Below are 12,245 nucleotides of genomic sequence, written 5' to 3' on the forward strand. Positions count from 1 at the left end.
AATTGTGTGTTGGAAAACCCATAAAGTCCATATTTTTCTTCATAGTATAATTTAATAACGATCCAAAAAATAATATTCGTGATTTTTTCATGTTTCTGCCAAAATTTGATATTTCGGAGTTCAAAGCATGTAGACGTACATCCCACTTCTACGTTCCCAGCCAATATTCTCTTGAGAGTTAAAAATTCAATAGTATACCAAATTTTTTTTTCTGACCAAACATTGGTTAGGAATGTGGATTTGCGGGTACACTAATGTGGGAACTATACTTAATAAAATGCCTATGTGGACAATTATCTGTAAGACGATTCTCTATCCCAGAGTAGCCTAAATACAATTTTTTAGCCAAATCAATTGATGAATGTGATCAAGACCAAGATGGACTCTACTCCAAAAGTCAAAATATTATGAGAAGAGGTTTTTTACACCCGTAGAAACAAAGATGTCAAATAAAGGCCTGAAAAATGAAAGAAAAATGTCGAAAACCCCGAATATAGTTTAAATTATATAATGGTAATACCAAAACGTGATCATTTTTTGCGAGGATGGTTTCTTCTCAAATTACCAACTTTTGCTAAAATGCGTATGAGTAAAATATGGTTAAAATGTAAACTATACTTGAAAAAGGAGTGTACCCTTATCCGGGGGTCATATATTTAAGATATCTTTTTTTTTTTTTTTTTTCTAAATGTCCAATTCGCTCTACCATTTTGCACCATTTTGCTCCAATGAATTGCATTTTGAGTTCTCATTGGGCGGATTATTGTAATATGAAAGAAATAGGTTCACATATAAGGGTTATACCAAAGCATGGTCCTATTCTTATAATTATTTGAAAAAATGTGTTGTTCTTCTTAAAATCTCAAATTACCAACATTTAATATACAACTGATATATATTTTGAACAACTGATTATTCATGAAACCCCTAGGAAAAATTTAAAACTCTATGGTAACTTTTGCGAAGTATAGAGCAAAATATTTGAGGCCCTTTGTGTTTGGTTAAACTATATAAAATGGACATTAAAAACGTTTGATCCCCCCCTTTTTGGGATTGTTATGTACCAACCAAACTGACAACTGATGATAGCGCATAGTCACCGTATAACGTTTGATGGGAGTTAAGGTTACTTTTAAGGTTTCGGAAGAATTTTCCGAGGAAATGTATCCTTTTCTTTCCAAATTTTCAATTTGCTCCACTATTTTATATAGTTCGCATATAACAGTGCTCTTCATATTCGGTATTTCACTGGTTGCAGTCCCAATGAATTTTGCATTTTAAGTTCTCATTGGATGGATTATTTCCATATCTAGTCAATTTCCATTGATTTTTTTTTTTCGATTTTTGCCGATTTGAGAATTTTTGCCATTACATCTCTTTTATCGTGTTTTTAGCGATTTTGAAAAAGTAATTATCTTTTAACATTGGTCTAACCGCGTTAAGTTATTTCGATATCATTTGACTGACTTCCATGCAACCCGCCATCAATTTCAGTTCTCAAGAAATCAAGTCAATTAAATAAATTGGTATTAATATTCGAATTAAAAAAAAAATATAAAAAAAAACTCTACAAATGTACATTAGAAAAAAGTAAGTCAAAATGGAAAAAAAATCATGCAAAATAAAACATTACTATTGTACATTTCAAAAGTCAAAATGAAAATGTTAATATATCACATTTTTACGCGATTTTTTTGAATATTATCCTTTTCGGAAAAGAGACAATTCCGAATTTGTATGAATCGTTAAAATCGGATCAGCGGATCTTGAGTTATAAGCGTAGTAACTAACACAACTTACATTTATATATGGAGGGCTCACTGCTATACCGAACCAAGTCATGAAAAATAAAAAATGCCGAAACTAGTGCCAATGTCCCCGCATATGGCAACTCTGTTTACTCTGTAAAGCACAATGTCAAAAAGTGTTTCGTTCCAAAGATAACGTTAAAAAACCTAAGTCCACGACTGTCATTTTCGTTTTTATTCAAAGCAAAAATGAACCAAGTCAGTGTGTTTCACTTTGAATCAGCGTATATATAGATATCAGCAATGATTCAATGTCGATTTAGTGATGTCCATTCGTCTGTCTGTCCATCTGTGGAAATCACTTTAGCTTCCGAGGCGTTTGTAGTAGGTTAATAAAATTTACTCAGATGTGTGTTTGGTCTACAGGGATTTTGGTATTGGAAATGATCGGTATTTTGATGACTTTAATGACATTATTCACCAATTTTTTTCATATTTCGTATTCGGTATTATGATGTTTTTGCGATATTATTTACCGGATTTTTTCAAGTTTCCTATTTGAATATTGTAATGGACTATGACAAAACTTGGCTGTGCAGGTCCACATTTTCGTATATACCCCCATATTACGATAACTCTCTATATTCGGTATTTTTATGATTTTTAAAAGTATTCTTTAATATCCAAATCCTTTCCAAATGGTAGAGGGTATTCAAAGCTCGGCCCGACCGAACTTACTGTTTTTTTATTTCATATACTTTTTCCTAATACACATTAAATATTAGTATGGGCACAATGACAAGAAAATCGTACATTATTCCATATTCATCTCATGTTTCTGGTTGAGAGAAATATTTAGATATAGCAAGTTGTAAAGAATCATCGACTTGTTTCGCAAGTTATGACAGATAAAGGCATTGAAAATTGTGACCCCTTGTGGGTGATGTACCGGAAGGGGTTCGCAGATATATTCCATCTTCACAACAAATATTGTGTTAGCGAAAATGTTTGTATGTGTGAAATCTAAAGGGAGAAGGATGATTATTTCGTTTTCTTTCTGTTTTGTTTTTCAAAATCTTGAACCCTGTGTGGGAAGGTACCAGAAGAAATGGTGCGATCTCTACTATCTTTATAACAGATCTTGTGTTGAAGGAAATTTTGAAATGTACCCAATCTGAATGAAATCGAATAATATCGCGTCTTATGAGCTTCATGGATATTCAAAATGTTGACCCTTTGTGGGGATGATACCAGAGGTAGTGGAGCGATATATTCCATATTCACAGCAGAGCGTGGGTTAATAAAAATATTCTGATCTGTGTAATTTGAACACAATCGGAAAATTTCATCACATTTTATAAGAGTTATAATTATTCAAAATTTTTACCCTTTGTGGGGGAGGTACTTATTGGAATGGGCCACTGGAGCACTGACCGGATAAGGATAACTTTCGAATATGTGATGAACTTAACATGAAAATAAAATTCTATGAAGACGAAAATACAAATTTAATTTGGCAAAAGGAACTTCACTTAAAAGCAGCACAGCTAGCTCGAGACTCACTGAATACAGAAGTGCCATCTGATGAGCACTATTTCTGTACTTTCGACATTCAAAAAGCATTGCCTTTTCCAAAGCTATCAACATCAGTTTCTTATTACAAGCGGAACATCAACTATATTTAGTCATAAAATGAACAATTTATTTATTTTTTTGACTTGGTTCGCTTTAGCTGTAAAACCTTCAAATTTTATTCAGAGCAATAACGAACCAAAGCAGGTTTTTTGTTTTTGAATATTTTTTTAGTAATATATTTAAATTATTTTTCTTTTAACTTTATATCATTAGTTAATTTTGAATATAGACTTTTACATTTTCTTTTGGTAGACTAAAATATTGCTTCCAGAAATTAATTGCAGTACATTTACTTTACCTCTAAATATCTTGGAATTATGTTTTTATGACTTAGTTCGGTATAGCTGTGAGCCCTTCATATATAGAAGATTCGAAGGAATTTATTTCTACTAAGAGCCAAATGATATTGAAAAACAAATTTCCGTTGGCCAAATCAAAATTAAGCTTAGCTTAGATTTAACTATTGACCTCCCATTGCCTATTTTAGTAACTGATAAAGAGTCAATCAAAATTCCATCTTATTAAAATTGAAAACACATCCCCATCGTTATCATCAAAACCGAACCCCAACAAAAAGCAAATGAACTTTCATCCCAAGCATCCATTCCCTTTGTGAGTGTTTGTGTGCGTGTGTTTTTCTCCCACACAGCCATGCCAACAAATGTGGAACTTTTTCAGTTTCATTTTTCATTTCTCATTTCCTTATGTCTCCAACTAACCAGAAACTAAATTTCAATAGAATATCAGATAAACTCATTTGAACTTTATAACCGGAATTAAAAATGAAGTTTACAACAGACATGTCCTACGGGGTGGGACAACCCAAAGGAGGAAGGAGGGCGAGTTTTGTTATTTTAACGATCTAACTGACCATTGTAGCATGTCCTTATGTCTCTGCCTATTCGTTAGGCATGCCTTAATAAAAAGGATATTATTTTTTGTCACATCTGTCTTCATTCGTTGTGTGTTGAATATCCGTTTTACATAAATACGGGTAGTTATTTTCCAATAGTACCCCCTCTCTGTGAGTTTTTTTTTTTTTTTTGATTTTTCTCTTCGTTTCTTTTTTCTCCATTCAGTATGGGTAATTCTGATTTTGTGGTACAGATGAAGTGATACAGATACTCTGAAATAATATCCGCATTGCATATACACAATGAATTATATGGGATGTATGGATGGATATAAATGGCAAGACCCAGTGATGAATTTGGAAAATTTTTTCCGAAGGGACAAAATTGTCCCTGTCGTCAGATTTTCAAAAAAAATTTTCTTTGGGGGACAGACGATTTTTTATGAAAACAAAATTATCCCTGGGGACCGATACATTTTTTTCTATAGAAAAAATTTGTCCTGGGGGATAGATGAATTTTTTTTCTATTGAAAAAAATTGTCCTGGGGACAGATGAATTTTTTTCTATTGAAAAAAATTGTCCTGGGAACAGATGAATTTTTTTCTATTGAAAAAAAATTGTCCTGGGGGACCGATGATTTTTTTCTATAGAAAAAAATTGCCCCTGGGGGACCGATGATTTTTTTCTATAGAAAAAAATTGCCCCTGGGGGACCGATGATTTTTTTCTATAGAAAAAAATTGCCCCTGGGGAACCGATGATTTTTTTCTACAGAAAAAAATTGCCCCTGGGGGACCGATGATTTTTTTCTATGGAAAAAAAATGTCCCTGGGGGACCGATGATTTTTTCCCCTGAGGACAGATAAATTTTTTTCTCCAGGAAAAATGATTTGATTTTTTTTCTTTGGAGAAAATTTGTCTCCTGCGGTCGGAAACATTAAAAATATGGAATAAAATAACATTTTTTTATAGAAAAAAGTCCTATGGGATGGTCCCCGAATTCTATTGTTTTTGTCCCTTCAAAAATATTTGCCTTTTTGTTTGGAAAACTAGTTCCATTTTCTATTTTGAAAAATACTGTGGACCTCGGGGGCCACATCTTTAGAGCCTCGATGCCAACGACTTTAACGTAGCAGGCCAGGACTTTAGAGTAGATGACCTTCGGTGACCACTACTGTAGAACCATTGGCAATCGCGGCTCGAATACTGTAAAGTAACTGACCTACAAGACCCCTGCTATGAGTATAGAAAGAGTGAAGCCTCTACTTTAGAGTAGCTGGTCTCTGTAGCCACTATTTTAGAGTAGCTGGTCCCTGAGGCCATTGCTATACAGTAGCTGGTGTCTGAAGTCATTGTTATACAGTAGCTGGTCCCTTAGGCCATTGCTATACAGTAGCTGGTCTCTGAGGCCATTGTTATACAGTAGCTGACCTCTGTGGTCACTGCTATAGAGTAGCTGGTCTCTGAGGTCACTGCTCTAAAATAGCTGGCCACTGAGGCCACCTGCTATAGATTAGTCGGCCTCTGAAGCCACATGCTATAGAGTACCTGGCCTCTGAGGCGACCTGCTTTAGAGTAGCTGGCCTCTGAAGCCATCTGCTATAGAGTAGCTGGCCTCTGAAGCCATCTGCTATAGAGTAGCTGGCCTCTGAAGCCATCTGCTATAGAGTAGCTGGCCTCTGAAGCCATCTGCTATAGAGTAGCTGGCCTCTGAGGCCACCTGCTATAGAGTAGCTGGCCTCTGAGGCCACCTGCTATAGAGTAGCTGGCCTCTGAGACCACTTCTATGGAATATCTGGACTCTGAGGCCACTATTATAGAATATCTGGCCTCAGAGGCCACTGCTATAGAAAAGCTCGCCTCTGAGGCCACTGCTATAAAATAGCTAGCCTATGAGACCACTGCTATAGATCAGCTGGCCTCTGAAGCCACTGCTATAGATTAGCTGGCTTCTGAGGCCACTGCTATAGAATATCTGGCATCCGAGGCCACTACTATAGAATAGCTGGCATCTCAGATCACTGCTATAGGATAGCTGGTCTCTTAGGCCACTGCTATAGGATTACTATTATAGAGTGGCTAGCCCTCAGTTGAACACTACTGTTTAGAGTAGGCTTCCGGGCCACTACTAGTGTAAAGTAGCTGGCCCTTGTGAACACTACTGTTGTAGAGCGACTGGCCTCTGAGGCCACCACTCTCTCACAACAAAAGTTAGTCCGATAGCCGCCAAAAAGTTTCCTGGGCTGCAGATATTTGCCTGTCCCACTTTCTTCTTCTTTTTTTTCATGCATGTTCATTCATGTATGTATGTATCATATCAAACCATAGACAAACTATTCTGCATACGTTGTCACATTTTTTCCTCCTCTTCCTCTGTTTTCTAATAGTATTTTTCTTATAAAGGAAACAGCATGTACTCCACAAATGGAGATGGGGACGGACAGGCGAGAACTTTTCATATCTGGTCTGCCTGTTTTCAATGGTTCTGTTGTTATTGTTGTTATCAATGATAGGGAGAATGCAGGATGAAAAAACAAGACATCCTTATTGTATGCGAAGCAACAAGGTTCTTCCGGCATTACTGCCAATGATGATTTGGCACAGAGTTTGCAAAAGTGTGAGGCATATTTGCATGAGTGTCTGATTCAAATGTCCTTAACTATGTCCCTATCTCCTGGGACATTTGTTTTGTGGTTATTGTATGCATGTTTTCCTGATGTCCTTTTTTTGTATTAAGATGTCATAGATGTGTTTGTGTGTGTTTTCTATTTAAATGGCCCAATCCTTGGGACTATCACTTGTATCCTGGAATAACTTTCAATGTGGGTTGCATTTAATTGATTCTATGGAAGATAGATCCAAAGAAGAAAATATCCTGTGTGAATATAAATACCCAGTAATGGTTGTATCCTGCAGTAATATCGAACAATTGTAAAACGAATCAATTTCAGTTATTAAATGTCTACAGCCATACGAACATGTACAGGCATCGTAGCTTTCTGTTGAAGGGGTTTCCATTGGAAAATATTTAAAGTTTTTATTCAATTATTTTTCTTCCATTTGGATTTTTGTTTTCAATCCTTCAATAGCCTTTTAGCACTTAATTCCCCATATAGTCTTTTTGTGTTAAATATTTTAAATAATATTTTTTTGTTTTCTCCCTCTCTCTCTTCCCTAGGTTATCCCCAGCCCACATATCGTTGGATAAAAAATGGCATACCAGTCGGTGATTTTTCACCCAGCCAATATATGCGTATCCTGAATACCCAGCGTGAGGATGCTGGCAGCTATAAGTGTATTGCAAAAAACGAAGCTGGCTCCATATTTAGTGAAACGGTTGACGTTGTCGTCGCATGTGAGTATAAATTCCAACGAATTAAATCGGAGTTTTTTTGTCGTTCGTTCATTTTTTTTAAATAACTGGTTTTTGTGCTTCGAAATTGAAGAAAAATATTCATAACCAAAAATTCAAATGGACACATAAATATGAAAACGATGATGACGACGACAATGGGGAAAGTGAATAAATTTACTTTTTTCGTTGTTTGGTTTTTTTGTTAAACTGGAAAGTTCTGTTTATAATTTTCACGTCATATGGAAAATATCTGCAAAAAAGCACCGCTCCTGATTGTTGGTTTTTTTTTTCGAGAATTGTAGAGTACTTGTCCATTTTTGTTTTTTTTTTATAAAAAATGAATATTAAAATATTTTGTCCTATTTTTTTTAAATCCGCACAGATGCTACCATGGATTAAAATGTGGAAAAGACTTAACCGTTTTTAGTAGTCGGAACATGTACAGCCTACATTAATAAAAGAGTAAAGTACTGACTGACTTCATTAAAGCCTGGAGGATACAGCGATGCCAGAATTTTGCAATATGGGTGGTAGGCACTCTAGGTCCGAAGATGTCAGAGGGTTTTTGGAAATTCGTACTAAAACGGCACGAAAAGTATTAAAAGATAATAAGTATGGTACCTTTGTATTCGATGAAAGAGTAAAATAATTGACTGGCTGAATTAACAATTCATCAAAGTCCCGACGAAACGGCTAAAGCTAGAATTTTGAAACATGGGTAATGGTCACTCTTGGTCCGAAGGTGTCAGATAAGGCTGTGTTTTTGGAAATTCGTACTAGAACGTTACATAAAGTACTATAGGGTACTTAGTATGGTACCCCTGATATTTGACGAACCAGTAGAGATAGAAATTTTAAATTTGGAACGAGGGTCACTCATGAAGTGTATGATGGATGTACCAAAGGGTCTTAGGAAATTCGTTCTAAAAAAAAAAGTACTAAAATGTACTATAATTGATACCATTTCGTATCATGTGAACGGTTAGGGATCAAAGCATGTAATTTAGAATAGAAATCAAGGCTGATGGACTGTATGATGGATTCACCAAAGGGTCCTTAGGAATCAGCTCTATCGGTGTACGAAAAGCACTAAAATGTACCACATTTGGTACCATTTCATTTCATGTGAACGGTTAGAGATAAAAAACATTAAATTTAGAGTGGAAATCAGGGTTGAGGAGCAGGGTCGGTGTTAGGATATAGTTTTGGAAATATGTACTCTTATATATATGTATGTAAAAGTACTAAACGGTACTTGATTTGGTACAATTCGAATTTGGAGGAACGGATGAAGCTGGAAACCTGAAATTTGAAAATATTGGCGGAGAGTTGGATTTGGGTGTGCAGTTTTCGAAATTTGTACATATGTGCACGAAAAGTACTAACTGGTACTAAATTTGGTACAATTTCGATTTGATTGAATCGATAGAGCTGGTATGGTGAAATTTGGATATGAATTTACCATAGCATTGTAAGACTGTGGTATGTAGATAGTTTTGGAATCTCGTACTTATGTGTACTAAATTTGGTACAATTTAAATTTTGGGAGAACAGTTGAATTGCAATCCTGAAATTTGTAAAATATGATTTCTATTGGATTGGGCCATGTGAGTACATATGGAAATTTGCTGGTATCCTGAAATTTGGAACTAAAATTACTGTTGGACTGTAGAGTTATGGTATGGAGGTATGTGTACAAAAACGTACTAAATTTGTTACAATTTGGACATGGATAAACCAACAGAGCTGGAATCCTGAAATTTGGTATTAATATAACAGCTGGAGTATAGAATTCGGTTATGTAGGAAATTCGTACTTATGTGACCTAAATGGTACAAAATTTGGTACAAATTGGATTTGGGTGAACCGATAGGGCTGGAATCCTAAAATTGAAAATAAGATTGCTGTCGAAACATAGGAATGCGATATGGAGGTAGTTGAGATGAAAAAACTGCATCCAACTTTATACTGCTGTCATTCAGTGTCTAAGCCACTTGTCCGAAGTTGTTAAAATTAATCCTGTGACAGCTCATTATATTAGAATTTTCCAGAAAAAAAACGTTATTCGTGATAGATATCAAGTGGCTATCGTAAGAGCACTCCAGCATTTAAATGTGAATAAATCTTTTGTGTCTCGTACCATCGCTCGTTACCGTGATACTGGTAGCGTAGCCCGACGTCAAGGAAGTGGATCGAAGAAGGAAACAGCAACATCAGCAGAAATGGTTCGAAAAGTAAAGAAGCGACTTGATCGAAACAAGCGCCGCAGTGACCGAATAATGACTCGTGAGCTGAACATATCGCAATATTCCATTCGGCAAATATTGAAAAATGAGCTCGAGTAAAGCCATTAAAATTTAAAAAAAAATGCAAGAACTTACATCGCAACAGAAAGAAAATAGACTCAAGAGCTAAAGAGTTGCTTCGCTGGGCCGAAAGTGGTGAACTGCCGAATTTGGTTTTCTCAGATGAAAAAAAAAAACAAACATTCGTTATCCAGTAGTTTGTAAACAAACAAAATGATCATGTTTACTTGCCAAAGAGGTCAGCTGAAAATGTGCACCTTCGGTTTGCCACCAGAACTCAAGCGCCGGCCATGGTGATGGTGTGGGCCACCATAACAGCCGATGGTCGCTCTTCGCTCGTATTAATCGACCGTGGCATCAGAATAAATGCCGAATATTGTCGCGAAAATATTCTGAAGGGTGTATTAAAGCCTTGGGCACGCAACAATTTTGGCCACAGACCTTGGACTCAGCACGCGCCACCCAAGAATGGTTACTTAATGAGGTTCCTCGCTTCATTTTCATCGCACAATGGCCACCAAAAACTCCGGATACCAATCCGTTGGACTATTGTGTCTGGAGTATTTTGTAAATAAGGTTGGCACTAAAAAATACAAAGGTGTCGATCACCTCAAGCAAGCGGGCGCAAAATTCCGCAGAGCAACATTCGAGCAGCGTGTGATGGTTTCATTGGCCGTTTGAAGTCCATAATTCGTGTCAAAGGTGACCAAATCCAAACATATTCTAAAATTTGATGCTATTTGATGAAGATTGTTTTGGATATGCGTACTAAAGTTTACTAAATTAGTTTTCAGGTGAAGGGGTGGATATTCTGAAATTAAATATTGAGGTCACTCCTCGTTTTTAAGGTTTACATATGGAGACGTTGAAATAGTTTTGAACAGAAAAATTGTATGTTGTTCTATTGTCCTACTAATATCCTCTTCGGTAAGCTTCAAAATGAAAGATTTGGAAGTCTTTTTTGGTGGAAAAGATTAATAATTTCCTATTTTTCTTTCCGAAAAAGAAAAAAACCTGAATAAAATTTAAAACTTTGAAAATCTGACTTTTAAGCACGATGTATGAAATTTGGATTAAAAAGAATTAAATTAAAAACAAAAATTAAAACTAACAAATTGTGCATTTTGAGTACTTTAAAGGGCTAACACGAACTGTTGGAATGAATCTAAATAAAGTGCTTTCTAAGGAAGTAGCACGCACTTGCTGGTAACATTGAAGTTAAGGATAGACAAATTTCTGAATTATAGGGAGTCTCAAAACATGTACGGCTTTATAATTTTCCTTCAACATTGATCAGGACCGGACACAGACTCTAATTCGGTGAATATTTCATTGTACGTATAGCTCCCTAGCACTCTACTCCCTCGCTTCTCTTTTTACCATTTCCACTCTTTTTTTGTCGTTTCCCCAATGAATATCAATTTATGCCATAACTCTGAAAATTAGGGATAATATGTTTAATTAGAGTTTCATTTAATTGGACACACTTAAGTCCTGGTGGAGTTGTTATTGATGTCTTAAAATAACCAATTTCGAAAAATACAAATTAGTCCCCCTTTGGCCCCCCTCCCCTGGAATTCAGCATCCAATTTCTTTTTTCTCAGTTGTTCTGTTTCTCTTGACCACCAGAACTTGAGTTTATTAATCAAATTGATGCAGTCGTTAAATGGCACTTAATTAAAGCATTTAAACATCGCTCTCTTGTAAGACCAAGACACAGTAACGTACTAAGACCTCACGCTCTCATGAGCCGTCTACCACCCCCACTTTCCCACTCTGCTATGCTTTACGTGCGCCGCTTTTTTCTTGCTTAAGCTACAAAATTCCATAGCAATTGCAAGAATTTATGTCAGAGTAGAGACAGACAAGAGTAGCATCAGACAACACCATGATGCGGAATGAAAAACTAATACCCACACATATTAAAGGGAATTAAGGCATCTTAGCATGACGAATCTTCTCGCACACTGAATCCTAGATTATTATTTTTTTTTCTTCAAGGAATTTTCAATTTTTTTATCAAATTGGTGGTCAAGTCTATCTTCTATACAATCATGTGTTCAATATAAGTTCCAATGAAAATACGGGGCCTTTAAACCTATTTTGGTAATTCCTCCTCCTTCCCTCGTATCTCTCGAATAATCGCCTTTATCGTATCGCCTAAGAACTAATTAAATGTCATATGTCCTCATTCGCCGAACAAATGAGGTCGCTAGGTCTTGTACGAATGAATGTTGTCGCATCACAAAATATTGCCCTGTACTTCAGCGACGTCTTGAAACGGCGATGGTGATGACGATGAAGATGGAGATAACAGTGACTCAGTGACTTCAACGAGTAACAATTAA

At 36.0% G+C, this 12,245-nt stretch overlaps 1 protein-coding gene across 5 annotated transcripts in view; it reads left to right on the top strand.

Annotated features, from left to right (window-relative positions):
* Positions 1-12,245, top strand: part of LOC101893340 (protein sidekick) — a 309,215-nt gene that overhangs the window by 204,044 nt on the left and 92,926 nt on the right. For all 5 annotated transcript variants that reach the window (XM_059120794.1, XM_059120795.1, XM_059120797.1 and 2 more), the window contains one exon: positions 7,415-7,591. In XM_059120794.1, coding sequence (XP_058976777.1) covers positions 7,415-7,591 — 177 coding nt within the window. The remainder of the gene's footprint in view (positions 1-7,414; positions 7,592-12,245) is intronic.

The sequence above is a fragment of the Musca domestica genome, unplaced genomic scaffold, assembly GCF_030504385.1.
Source record: "Musca domestica strain aabys unplaced genomic scaffold, Musca_domestica.polishedcontigs.V.1.1 179, whole genome shotgun sequence".
Classification (NCBI taxonomy): Eukaryota; Metazoa; Arthropoda; class Insecta; order Diptera; family Muscidae; genus Musca; species Musca domestica.